At 38.5% G+C, this 14,166-nt stretch overlaps 1 protein-coding gene across 13 annotated transcripts in view; it reads left to right on the forward strand.

Moving 5' to 3' along the window:
• Nucleotides 1-14,166, forward strand: part of AFF1 (ALF transcription elongation factor 1) — a 171,851-nt gene that overhangs the window by 112,290 nt on the left and 45,395 nt on the right. For 9 of the 13 annotated variants that reach the window (XR_015744051.1, XM_026698325.2, XM_087935878.1 and 6 more), the window contains 4 exons: nucleotides 4,622-4,666; nucleotides 5,690-5,776; nucleotides 7,318-7,354; nucleotides 9,555-9,606. Coding sequence is in view for 12 of the 13 variants with exons in the window: in XM_026698325.2 (XP_026554110.2) it covers nucleotides 4,622-4,666; nucleotides 5,690-5,776; nucleotides 7,318-7,354; nucleotides 9,555-9,606 (221 nt within the window). In the remaining variant the exon portion in view is untranslated. The remainder of the gene's footprint in view (nucleotides 1-4,621; nucleotides 4,667-5,689; nucleotides 5,777-7,317; nucleotides 7,355-9,554; nucleotides 9,607-14,166) is intronic. The other 4 variants (XM_026698324.2, XM_087935881.1, XM_087935874.1 and 1 more) reach the window with 1 other exon arrangement.

The raw sequence follows: 14,166 nt of genomic DNA on the forward strand, positions 1-14,166 counted from the left end.
GGTTTTCTAGGTCTAGAATTTCAAGTCTGGTGGCATAAGGTATTCTGCAATGAGTAGAGGAGTGGAGAACTCTTCTTGTGAAATATTTCTGGACTTTCTCAACTGTGTTAATATCAGCTACGTAATGTGGGTTCCAGACTGATGAGCTGTATTCGAATATTGGTCTAGCAAATGTTTTGTATGCTCTAGTTAGTAGTGTGATATTACCAGAGAAAAAGCTATGTAAGATTAGGTTAAGAACTCTTAATACCTTTTTGGCTATGTGGTTACAGTGGGCTCTAGCACTTAGATCATTAGAGATGATTACTCCAAGGTCCTTGACAGAGTTTGGATCATCAACAAGGTCTTGACTATTCAGCCTGTATTTTATTTTCTGATTTTTTTTGCCAATATGTAGGACAGAGCATTTATTTGTTGAGATTTGAAGTTGCCATTTGTTTGACCATTCTGATACATAGTCAAGGTCTTTTTGAAGTGTAGCAGTATTGTCTGTGGTGTTGAATAACTTTACATCATCAGTGAAGAGAACACAGTTCCTCTTGATATGATCACAGAGGTCATTTATGTAGAGTATGAAAAGAGTTGACTGGGACAGGTGTGTTACATTCTCTCACTGGAAAGCCAGGAAATAATAGCTTTAGAGGAGATGTGAGAAAATATGGCCTCTTTACGAGTTGTGGACTTTTAATTCCCAGAATTCCTAAGCCAACATGTCTACTTCAGGAATTCTGGGAGCTGAAATCCACAAGTCGTAAAAGGGCCACAGTTCTCCACCTTTTACTTTAGAGGTTATTTTTATCCTGATGTGGAAGCTGAAAAGATGGGGGAGTGTATTAAAATGAATAGGCGAAACCGAAGCCACATTTAACCCTATGTACAAAAGCAAGAGAAGTGTGGTGACAATGGAAACTTCTGCAAGTGAAAGTATAGGATGAGTTTGTGGACAAAAATGCCTCCTCAAAGCAGAACGAGCAAGAAAGGTTGGCCTCAGGATATCTCAGGAGGCGGGTTTTTGTTTTTGAAAATGCAGTGGCACATAAATTAAAAATGTTTAAGGAAGGAACTGAGAAAACATATTGTCTCCTTCCATCTAGTGTTCTCCAGTTTCCATGAAAATGTTTAACTGTTTAGGCCTATGAAGGTTGTGGTCTGCCATCTCCTTTGAAAGAGGCCCCTCTCTCGATGTAGAAATCAAAGTCCACCATGTTGGAGAGAAAAAATGCTATGTTTACATTTAGCCTAGTGGCCAGGAGAAGGTCTTGTGAAACTTGGGAAATTTTGTGTGCATTTCACTGTGTTCAGTAATAGCTGTCCTTTTGCCCGCTTCACGTATCCAATGGGCATGTAAACAAGCTCCTTTTCTTTATTGACTGGTTCGGCAAGTTAATAAAAAAAGGAGAAAATGACTACATTGACTAGGAATAAAACCTTTCAGGATTGGGTCATAAAAAAAAATCATACAAGCGATATCTTGAACCGGTTTCATTTCCAAGCCTCCGATTTCTCCTCTGTGGTGAAACAAATGTTTTTTGAACTCAGGAGGTGTTACTGCTTTATGGGTGTTGTAAATAGTCCTGTGTGCTTGCTCAATGAAGAGCAAAAGGAAAGACTTGCTGTTTGTTCAAGAGCACTTTGCAACACAGTAAGAATTTGCAGGAGGTATAGTTGAAATGTTAGCCAGGTAGCCATTGGTTTGAATCCTGCCATTAGATGAGAACTCACTCACTACTGTTAAGCAAGGATCTGTACCTCTAGACAGAGATTCAGATTCAGATTATACAGTAATAAGTGGTTCCTTGATTTTCTTTTATCTGATTTGGGGGAAGGAACCATCCACTTTAATTCAGGACTTAGATAATGCGGAAGAATTAGAGGAAGCCATAATTAATATACGCCCATTTCTATCTGAGCAAAATCATATCCTCACTAGTTTTCTAAAAACCATAGCAGAGAGGAAGCCTTCCTCAACCTTACTAGAGAATGTTGTAGCTCATCCTCCTGAAAATATTTATTATTTCTGATGGTTAAATTGACATGCAAATGACAGGATTCCATCCTTCCAGCCAAGTCTTCTTTCCTTTTTTTAATGATTCCTGGCTATTTGCAATTATGATGTTTGGAAATTAGAGGCTATATCAAATCAACTATGCCATTCTTCTTTATGATCTTTCCTAACAAAAATGAAAGCTCTGTGGAAGCATACATCTCCCTTAAGAGGACGTAAGGGGTTGTAAAATAGATCTTGGGTGAATATGTAGCTCATGTAGCTTTACTAGGCTTGGAGTTCCTTGCAAGAGTCAAATATAATATGATACAGTAAGTATAATCTTGCCTTGATCAAAGACTTATTTTGAGCATCCTGCCTTCCACACACTGGCTCATAAATACAGTGGATCTTTGTTTGGATATAAATCTATTCGCTATGCAATTTGGTTAAGATGGTTATGCAGGAAACAATGCATACTTTCTCTAAAATTATAGCCCCGTGATCCTCAAATACTGTGATATTCTGACCCCTAAACTGATGAACTTCTGTGCTCACCTCACAGTAAAGCAAATTATTTCTTTAGATGAGTAATACTCAAAAGCCCAAGTTTGAGTTCTGAGGCAACAGTGTGATCCCCTTAAAGTTACTTACAACCTGGGAAGTCTTAAGTCTACTGTAAAATTTGTGAATCAGTCCTACAACTTAACTTTGGGAAAACATGTGCATTGATAGCAATGAAGGAGAATATTTGTAGCTCAGTGTTGAGATGATTTGTCCTTGTTGCTCTCTGAGGCTTGGTTGTTTCCTTGCAGACATTTCATCCCCAAACTAAGTAATATCATCAATGCTAGTGATGCTAGTGAAAGCACTGATTATATTACCTAGTTTGGGTAATGAAACATCCACAAGAAAAGAACCAAGTTCAGAGAGTACCAAGGACCCTTCCATTTCAACGTCGAGCTACAAAAGTTTTCCTTTATTGGATGGGCTCAGTTACAGAAGGACCTTCATATGCATTGATAGCTGCTAAAAGATGGAAAGATGTAAAATTACTAAAAAATATTACCAAAAAGACAAGATGGAAAGATGTAAAATTACTAAAAAATATTACCAAAAAGACAAAACAAAACATTTGACTTTGGGTTGAAAAATTTAAAAAAGACTGGTCACTAGGGAGAGCTTTCCTAGAATGACTGGCCTAGTGTGAAGGCATGGAATACTTTCATTAATAATTTTTGATAAATAATACACAGAATGATATGAAAATGGCATGTTAATGTTAATCTGATATTGAATTATCAAGAAGATGGAGGACTGAGGAAACAGCATGCAAAAATGAGTAAGGGAGCAGGATGAAGAGAGGGAGAATGTAACAGATGAAATGTGCAGAGTTTGTGTGTTGGGGTGAGGAATTTCTATACCAGGGGTGTCAAACTCGCGTTGTCACATCGTCATCACATGACGTATCATGACTTTTTCACCCTTTGCTAAACCAGGGGTGGGCGTGGCCAGCATAGGACGCATCTGGTCAACAGGCTGCGAGTTTGACACCCCTGCTCTACACAATCCAGCAAATTAAGGATTGTACTGTGGTTGCTGTGAACAGTGGAGGAGATGAGAGAGATCAGGTCCCCAAAAGACCAAAGATATGGGAGGACTCCTCTAAATGTTCATATTGGTTCACAAATTTCTCACCAAAATTTTGGTTTTAGATTTCTTATTATTGCTAGATTACTCTGGTACTTTATACAGTGCTTAGTTAGGAATGTTATTTCTTAAAGATTTCCCTCCCCCCTTAATTTTAAGCAGTTGTCTTAAGCACTTGCCTTCTGTTGGAAGAAGCTTGGCTCTATTTCACTGTTGGAAGCTAAAACATGTTGGAATAATATGCTGGAATCATGCCGAGACTTGCCTTATTCTCAGTACTAGGGATGAAAATTACTTCCCTCTGAAGGCTGGAGCATTTAAGCATGTGTGTGATGGATGGAGGTGAATTTCTGAGGATTCAGAGCAGTGATGGGGTGTGGCATCAGTCTTGAAAGAAACAGGGGGAAAAAAACCCGTTTCAGCTATAGTTGAAGCGGGATTATTCTTTGGAGAATAGCCTCTAATGGCAGTTACTCGAGCTATTTCTCAAGAGAGCAGCTTCCTGTGGTGAATATATTGTGTGCTTTCCAGGCAGCAGCAAAAATAGTTCACGACAGTGATGGCATGGTGTGAGACATTCCTTCTTAAAGCATGAAGCTCAGCTTTGACTTGCAGATGAAATAACTCCTCTCCATGCAGGAATTCCTATTAGTGTGGGTTAAGGTAACCTATCGTAACTTCAGCCAGTTAAATAGCACATTCACTTATTGCTCACTGATGGGGCCTAGCTCTGCCATCTGTAGTCTTTATGCAGATTTTGCTGTATAGTTTTAACTGAAGACCCGTAAAAAAAAAAGTCTCCTTTTAACCCAAAAAGTAGGGAGACAAAATTCTGTCTTTAAACAGAGCTTTTCATGCCAACGTTCACCACCCCTGTTTTCTCTTGCAATAGATACTGCAAATCAAATCTTTGTATTGTGATTTATCTTTCTGTACATGAATGTCCTCCTAATTCATGGATTTACCATTCCTCTTTATGTTTTTCAGCAGTCTTACTCCAATGAAGCCCATTGTGTTGAAGAAATTTTGAAGGTGAGTATATTCACATTAAGAGGAAAAAGATGCCATAAAGAAAGCAGAACTAATTTCATGTTGTTGTTTTTTAAACTACTGGGTCATCCTTATTTTCTTCACCAAAACTGTTAGGTTTCCCCCCACTCCCACCCCTCTATAATGCTATTCATGATTCTTTGCTGCAGAATTTAATCAGTAGGCTTCAAGCAGAACACCATCTTGGATATTTTAAATAATTTCTGGTTTCAGACCCCACCCTCACCCACCCCCCAAAAATAGAAGGACTAAAAAAAAAAACACATTGTCTGTGTTTATCCAAGTGGATGAGCTATCATTCTCTGAAATTTTGGCTTATTTGTTACAGAAAAAGCATTCTTGTTTTCTGCTGGGCTCTTCGTCTTAGCACAGATGACCAAGAACTTCCTGTCCAAGCTTACACTTTATAAGGGAATCCAATTTGTGGCTTTGTTTTATCTTTAATAATGCTGGAATCCCAAAGATAATTTGGCTTCAAACTTCAGCTTGTTGGAAGAAATACAAGTTGGGAATCAAAGAAAACACGGATTGTATTTTGATTGGGTTTCCTTCTTTAAAAAAAAATACTTTTGATTGAAGAGTTTTCCAATACTGAAAGGTAGTACAAATTAAAATAAATAAAAGAAAGGTGTAGAATTTGGTTTGGGTTTCCTGTGTATATTGTGATATTCCTGCTCTTTCTTTTAATGCTGCCCCAGACATTGCCATTATTTATCACATTCAAAACTATGGGGAGGAATAGAAGATAAAAGAGTATGACAGGAGAAGAGAAGGAAAGCATTCATTCCTCAGAATGGATCGAATATTAAGAAATCAAAGTCTGGCTGTTTTGATGATAGTTTCAAAGATCACTTCCAACTCTAGGCTGCAAAAGCCTTGAAAAATAATGTTTCAGTTACATCCCTGTGTTACTGTTGGAAGGTTTTCTTATTCTTTTTCGCAGCTGAGGAAGTAATAAAATTAGGACTTTAGAGCTGATTATTGTTCTTCTCAATTTCTTCCCAGGAAATGACCCATTCATGGCCACCTCCTTTGACAGCCATCCATACTCCTAGCACAGCTGAGCCTTCAAAGTTTCCATTTCCTGTAAAGGTGAAGAAGCAAAACCTTTCATTCCATCTATGTGAATTAATGTATGAAAATGCATGTCACTCAACTGCTTTTGGCATGTGTTGTTTTTAGCAGAGAGGAAAAGTTTGCAGGACAAAACAAACAAGCATAAAAGGATAGTTTCTTTCATGCAACTGTTGCTTTGAACTAATCTCTGTGGGCATGTGAATATTCGTTATTTATGTTTTTGGCATCATTGTTCTGTTTAACACGTAGCTTAAAAGGTGAATGTCATGTTCAGGAAAAAGTAGCAATCTTCGTAAAAATCATGACATGTACAGTTGTTCCATAGTCGAAAGTCATAATTCAGAACTTCTATTTCCTTAACTCCCAAATGCTCTTGAACAAACAGACTTCTACAACCTGGGAATATACTCCACAAGGATAGATGCAACTCCCAGAATTCCCCATTATGGCCATACTTGCCTGATTATTTTAGGAATTGCGTAGGGCATCCAGAGCAAATTATCTACACTAGATTTATTCATTGTGCTCAAAGACATATAATTCCTGAGTTACTTACTTGATGTCAGTTGCATTGCACTCATGCATTTAAGACTTCTAGGTTGAAAGAATTAGCCAGTGACATCTCCATTGCCCGGAAGACATCCAGTTGTGGGCATCTTTCATGTCCCTGACAAGAGCTGGAGTGAAGGTCAGGAGCTCGCCCCATCCCAGGGCTGCACTCGGGTCTTGAGCCACAGGCTTACTAACCCACAACTTGGCATCCTAACCATGTGAGCCACTGTGCTCCATTATTTGATGTCTATAATCTCACAACTGGTATTCTTATTCCGTTTGTGCTTTTTATATATAGCTACCTATAGCTCCTATAACATCCTGGAATTGCTTACCAGAAGTTTGATTGTTGCCCTATTTCTTTCACACTTGAAAACATTTTTCTAGTGCTTCTTGTTCCTACTCTACCAGTTTTGTAAGCCATCATGAGAGGTGGTGGTATATGTCGTCATGTGTGAACAAAATAGTGTACAAATTGTAGTAGATGACCAAGCTGGGCCCAAGGGTGGGGTGAAAGACATCATCAGTCTGAAGTCCGCATGCTCGCAAAAGAGACCTACGTCCAGCCCTCTTTGAAGTCCATGATTCTCATCTGGAGCCTTGACTTACTAATTCATATTCTTGGATGTAGGTTGCCTGGAATAAACCTGCAGTGCTTTCTGTACTCGTATCCTGACTCCTCATTTCTTGTGCCTGACAAAAATAAATGAAATAAATGCATAATTTCCCTGTTTTCTGTTCTTTTCCATTTAGAATATTAACATTATTGCTATGGAAAGTACTATGCAGTGTAATGATACTGTAATAATAATATGATAGCAATGATAAAGAAATAAATATTTATTATAATACAGAAGAAAGAGGAATGTAAATAGTGCAGTATTTTTCTTGCTAAACAGAAAAGAAAAGTGAGGCAGTAGCTTAAGTTTGCTTATCCTAACTTTATCCCTAAAATTACCGGGTTGTATTTAAAAATCCCCCCCACCCCTTTTTCTGCTTTCTAGGAAACCCAGCAGACTGGATCAGTAATTCAGAGCCAGAGTAAGTATAAAGACCATAGTTTAAAGTTATAAACTACTGCATCCTGCTGTTTTTTGTTCATTTTGACAGATTATACAGAATTTATATTCATGTAACATGAAATGTGAACAAAAGGGTGGCTTCTCAGACTTTTGGCTGGAGATTAAGTAAAGTACTTTTTGGTTCTGATAAGTTTTAGGAGATGAACCTATGGAAGTCATCAGATCAAAGTTTCTGCACCAAGCATCCGTTCCACAGCACTTCTAACAGAAGCCTGTCAAGACTCTGATTTGTCTGCTTCATTTTTCCTCCAAATTCTTTTCTTGTTAACCAATTATCTCTTAAAGAGTAATATATTTTACTCCTGTGTCCTGAAAGTTCAGCTCTTTTGTACCAACTGTATGCAGTATTTTCTCCCCTCCATCTCAATGCTACAAGATTCAGAAGACAGTCCAAGCTTTCTTGAAATTAAACTGGGAAATATTTTCAGCATAGGAGCAATACATTGTTTAGCTTCACTTGAAGTTTCCATGTTGAGATTATTTGAAGGACTGCTGTGAAAGAAATAAAGGCATGCCACCCACCATCTAATAGGTGGCAATGCCTAGGGTTTCCGGATTTTGTAATGCCTGCAGAAGATGAGCTTAAAGATGCTAAGCTTGTCAGCAGGAGAGCTGACAGCTCCAGTTTGAGACCCCAGGTCCGTGCAACAGGGTGAGCTCCCTTTATTTGGCTTAGCTCTTGTCTACCTACCATCTGATAGGTGGCAATGCCTAGGGTTTCTGGATTTTGGTTAAAGTTTACTGACGAGGTTAAAGTTTACTGAGCTTTGTTGGCAGGAGAACTGACAGTTCGGGTTTGAGGCCCGAGGTCCGCGCAACTGGGTGAGTTCCTATTACTTGGCTCGGCTCCTGTCTACCTAGCAGTTCAAAAGCATGCAAACTGAGTAGATAAATGGGAAGGTTTCGGCATTCCAAGTGCCTTTGGCACATAGTCATGCTGTCCGCATGACCATGCAAATTGTCTTTGGACAACAATGGCTACTTTGGATAAGAAACACAGGTGCCTTAGAGTTGGACACAACTGACAGGGAAACCTTTACCTTTGCAGAAGAATGCCTTGTTCCAACTCATTGTTGAAGCTGTTTGAATTTAATTTATAAAAAACCAAGGTGGTGGTTCCTATCTTTTATTCCTTTTAGATGTCACAAGGCATATTTATTTATTCATTATATGTTTGTTTGTTTCTTTATATTACACACTTTTTTACCGCCATCTCCCCCTGGGCAGTGTACAGTTTAATCAATTAAAAATTAAGCTTTAAAAAAGGAATACGATTTTTTTTAAAGATATGTGCTACTGTGTCACTAGCACATTGCATAAGATGTTAAAGGAAAAGCAGGAAGATCATACGGAGATGGGACCAGTGATTTCTGGCAAAAGACCAGAAATGAAATCTGCTGCTTCAGCTTACTCTGACATGGAAACTACTACTGCTGTTAGAAAACATTATCCACCTTTCCTTTAAAATGTAGTCAATTTGAGTATGTGTCTTATGTGACAATGTAATGAATATTGGAAGACAACATGGATTAATTCTGAGCTTTTCATAGAGTCTTACTCCTTTCTCAATGGCAGCCATTATCTCAAGCTATACTATTTTAGCTTCAGTCTGTTTATATTTATCCAACCTTATAATATTTAATGAGGCAGAGACAAATCAAACTCGTTATAAAGTTCCTTTTTAAAAAAAATCCCTTAACCTGTTTGGAGGTAAATGTCTGCGAAGATTCTCAGTTGTCCAGTTCATAGTTGTCTCAATGGTGCTTTTTTCTTCAAAAGAAGAAAAATCCCTTCCCCTACATCCTCATCAGAACTGATGAAGCTTCTTGGATGAGAAGCAAAACTTTTTCTTCTTCTTCCTCCTCGAGGAAAAAACAGTCCAGTTGCCTTTTGAAGAAAAAAAAAAAAAAGCACCTTTGAGATTATTTGGAGTTCCTTTTTTTTTAACCTACTCCAGGGAATAAAAATAAAAAGAGAAAATTTTCAGATCTGTAGTGTTGCCTAAGTCATAGGTATCGTGAATTAAAGAGCCCCATCCTAAATGTCATACACAGAGAGAGAAATAAAAGAGAAAAGACAATAGAAAACAATGCAAGAGACCAGAAATGTTCACCACCCCAAATCTGTCTTCTCCCCCCCCTTCCTCTTGTGTCTTTCAGAGCAGTGTGATACGCCTTTGAAGACTTTGTGTGTTTCTCAACAAGGAACATCGTAAGTCATTGCATTTTTTTTTCCTTGGTGTGTTTGTCATTCATTAGCGAAATCTGCCAGTCATTAGTGAATGAGAGCGAGATTTATTGCAGGTAGCTTTAACTTAATTGAAATGTGCCTACTACAGAAAGAACAACTTTGAGTCTGGCATTGCATTTACGTGCTTCAGATAGAGATTCTGTACTTGCAGAAGTATGAAATTATACGGTTACTATAACGTAAGTAAACTTGATTACTCTTTGTGCAAAGTACTCCACAAGTTCGACAAGGACAGAGAAATACATTCCGTTGGCTAATTAATTAAATTAATGATATTTATTTGAATTGATTAGGGAGATCAGATGTTCTTGAAACTTGATGTATTGGAACTTCGCCAGTTCAGTGGCTGAAAGGAAGCTGAAATTCTGAAAGATACCAGGGAAAGATGTTAATGAAATATTTGAGATAAGAAACCTCTCTCCATTTTATAAACTGCCTTTATAATAAGAGTTTCTTAGAAGGCTGCATACAGTAGTAAAAACCTACAGTTGAATAGTTTTTGCTTGAATTTTCAGATGGTAGACTTGTTTTATCCTTTAGCCATGAATAAGGATATTATGTATTTATTTCCTGCCTTTATCATTTTTATGAATAACTCAAAGTGACAAAGATACCTAAAACAACTTCTTCCTCCTATTTTCTCCATAACAACAGCCCTGTGATTAGGGTCATTGGCCCCAAATTTTATTTATTTTATTTTATTTATTTTGTCAAGCGATTATAAGATAACAGGTATAAGTATAAACATAATTACGAATATATGAAATGGATACATATCAGAAAAATAAAAGAAACAATAGAACAGGGACGGTAGGCACATTGGTGCGCTTATGCACACCCCCTACAGACCTTTTAGGAAAGGGGTGAGGCCAATTGTAGACAGTCTAAGGTTAAAGTTTTTGGGGTTTGGGGAAGAAACCACAGAATCAGGTAGAGTATTCCAGACACTGACCCCTCTGTTGCTGAAGTCGTAATTCCTGCAATCAAGTTTGGTGCGGTTTTCCTTGAGTTTGTATCTATTGTGTGCTCTTGTATTGTTATGGTTGAAGCCTAGCTTTTATATCTTAAGATGGGATTAAAACTCAACAGTTTCCTGGTCTCCGACCTGATGCCTTAACAGCTAGAACAAACTGGCTCTCACACATGTGCAGAGTTTCTGTTGCAGGCTGAGCAGTAAGGCTATTGCAGTTCAAGAGATTTTGTATGTTATCAGTAAAAATCCAATTTATCTATGAAGAGCTGCCTCTTTGGGTCCTGGCTTAGGCCTTAATCCATTTAGGAGCGTAGATTCAGTCCTTGTTAAAAGGATTAAAAATAGATCAAGTTAAAGTCTCAATCTGTAACCATTAAGAACAAACAACTGCCAGTTGAAAATAAATGGTATTGGGCTGAATTATCAGGTGTAAGGCAGCTTTCTGTATTCCTCTATTTCTTCCTGTAATGATCACAATCTCTTTTATTTGACCGAAAGCCAACAGCTATCTCCATTCATTTGAACATTTAAATAGGGATATTCTGTTTTAATTGTCTTGAAATACATGTTTGCCCTAAGTTAGCTGCCTGGAATTTGGGAACAACATGATATTCTATCAACTTTTTTTAAAAAAATGCATAGGATATTGTTGAGATCATTTGGGTATTTCTAGGAACTAGTTGCTTCTGTGCAGAGTTGGCTACAATTGAGGAAAAATGGGCTGTCAGTTCCATGCAATCAGTAAAGGTTTTTTAAAATTTCATTTGCAGGTAGTCCTTGACTTACAACAGTTCATTTAGTGACAATTTGACCATTACAATGGCACTGAAAAAAGTGATGTATCTTATGTACCGTTTTTCACATAAATTTTTTTGATCATATAATCAAAATTCAGCTGCTTGGCAACTGACTCATACTTACAACGGTTGCAGTGTCTTGGGGTCATGTGATCCCAATTTGCAACCTTCTGACAAGCAGAGTCAATGAGAAAAACAGATTCCCTTAACAAACATGTTACCAAATTAACAACTGCAATGAATTCACTTAACAATTATGGCAAGGTAAAGGTCATAAAATGGGGCCAAATTCATTTAACAAATGTCTCACTTAGCAGCAGAAAATTTGGGCTCAGTTGTGCTCGTAAGTCGAGGACCATCTGTATTATTTGCCCTACACACACACACACACACACACACACACACACACACACACACACAGTTTATTTCTGAAATACAGGCTATAAATAAGATATTTTCCCTAGCAAAAGTAGATGTTTGCCTTAAGCTTGACTATGTTTGAAATCCCAGGAATGTTTTAAAATTATAGCAGGGCTTTTATTTATTTTTTTTTTGTTTGTTTGTTTATTTATTTATTTGATTTATTTGATTTATTTGATTTATATTGCCGCCCATGGTGACTCAAGGCGGCTTACACAATGTAAAATCATATTTAAAACAAAAAATAAAAATAAAAACAATAAGAACTGACAAAAAGAATCAAATAAATTAGTAAAGTGCAATAGAACATTTTGCTAGTATATCTTAGCTGCTGCTTTCTTAACCATTTCCAATTGAGTCTCCTCCTCCGTAGACTCCAGTGTGATTTTTGTTTGGTTTTGTTCTGTGGAGAGAAAAAAAAACCCAGAAGTGTGTAGGGAGATGAATGTATGTGGGAAGAAAGCTCAGGGGATTTTAGAGAATAGCACTGGGTTTGCTTGAAGATTAACATCTCTGCCAAGGCTTTGGTCTTACTTAAGCAGACTGCAGGTTCCATCCTGTAGGTTCCATCTAATAGATGAATAATTTTTTCCAGTCAGCAACTCTTCAGGATTTGCCACTGTGCCAAACTATTTGTAAGTAAACAAAAAGTTTACCAGATTTCATTTCTGTAGACAGGCTGATGCAAAAAAAAAAATTTTTTTTTATTTTTAAAATCTTAAAATTTTCATAAAAAACCCCCCCCCCAAAAAAAGATAAGGTTAAATAAATTCTCTTTTTTTCCCCCCGAAAAATTGTGTGTGGTATGGGGGGAAATGTGAAAATTGGAGGGAAAAAAACGCGGGGGGGGGGGGGAAGACCCGCCTTTATTAGAAACAAATGAGGACAAGTAAATAATAGCCTGTGAGTTATCATTGTGTGCTGGGTACACCAAAACTCAGTCCATTTCCCAGCCACGGGAGCTGAAAATCTAGACCTGGGGCAGAAATATTATTTTGGAAAAGGACATCAGGGGCTACCCAAAAAGGAAGCAGCCCACTTTCTGAAGCCAAGAGGTTTCTTTTAATTTCTCTGTCCTTTAGGGCAGGGGCCCCCAAACACCGGTCCTCGGACCGGTACCGGTCCGTGGAACAATTTCTATTGGGCTGCCGGTTTGCTGGGCGCCGCCATCTTGTTTTGATGAAAAAGTACTTCCGGTGAGCTTTTCCGGGTAGAAAGCGGCGTTTGGGTGCTGAGTTGAAGGTGGCGGGGAGAAGCTGGGGACGGCTGGCTGGCTGGTTGCTCGGCTCGCCTTGCCATGCGTGCTGATGCTGGTATCGGGCCGCAGATGATTTTGTGATGACGGTACCGGGCTGCGGCACAAAAAAGGTTGGGGACCACTGCTTTAGGGCAGCCTATATTAGCATGAAATTGAAAGCTTTTTCCTCTGAGGGGGAGAACTCAGTTGTAGCCATGAAGAGTATTAAGCTTACTAGTTTAAAGGTGAGGAAGGGAGAAGTTTGGATGAAAACATTTATAGAATTCTAACATTTTTGTAGGGTTCTTTTTTATGTGCGTATGTTTGTATAATGCCATAGAGGTCATCCTTGGCTTATGACCACAACTGGGTCATAATTCCATGGTGAGTTGGTGACGTTGTAAAGCAAGTCATCCCTGGATCTGATTTTTTTGATCATTTTTACTATTTTAAGCTAAAACACCTGGCCACCAAGCAAATTCCACTTTCCTGACTGACCTTTCTGTCGGGGAAGCCAGCTGGGAAGGGCGCAAATCATAGTCAGGTGACCGCAGGACACTGCAACTGGTCATAAATGTGAGCCAGTGGCCAAGTAGCCCGAATTATGACCATGTAAGTGCAGGGGTGGGGCAAAAATTGTAACTGCAAGGCCAGGTCATAAATCATTTTTTTCCAAGGTCGTCAGAACTTTGAACTGTCTTTAAACTAAGAATGTTAACTCAAGACCGTACTTGTCTTATGTGAGGGTTACGCCACAGCCATATACTTCATTTCCTAGCAAGCATTTGTAAAAAAAAAAAAAAAAAAGTACTTAATTTCGCTCTTTGCCAGAAAGAGAAGAGCAGTTATATTAGCGCTCCAGTACTTACAGCAGGCTTATTCGAAAACAGCAGAGGCTAAGCTTGGCTGATCATGCTTTACTAAGGATAACATCTGTTTAAATTATGCCACTCCTCCACTTCCGGTTTGGGCTTCTTCGGTGACGGACCGAAATTGTGATTGTGTACGGTTTTGATCCATGCTCGTCGCTGGAGTGCCCTGAGCCACCCGGATTCGGGGCTGAAGCCACCCCATAGAGGTGGTGAAGAAGGGGG

This window comes from Pseudonaja textilis, chromosome 6 (genome assembly GCF_049901715.1).
Source record: "Pseudonaja textilis isolate UNSWEBS1 chromosome 6, rPseTex1.2, whole genome shotgun sequence".
Taxonomy (NCBI): domain Eukaryota; kingdom Metazoa; phylum Chordata; class Lepidosauria; order Squamata; family Elapidae; genus Pseudonaja; species Pseudonaja textilis.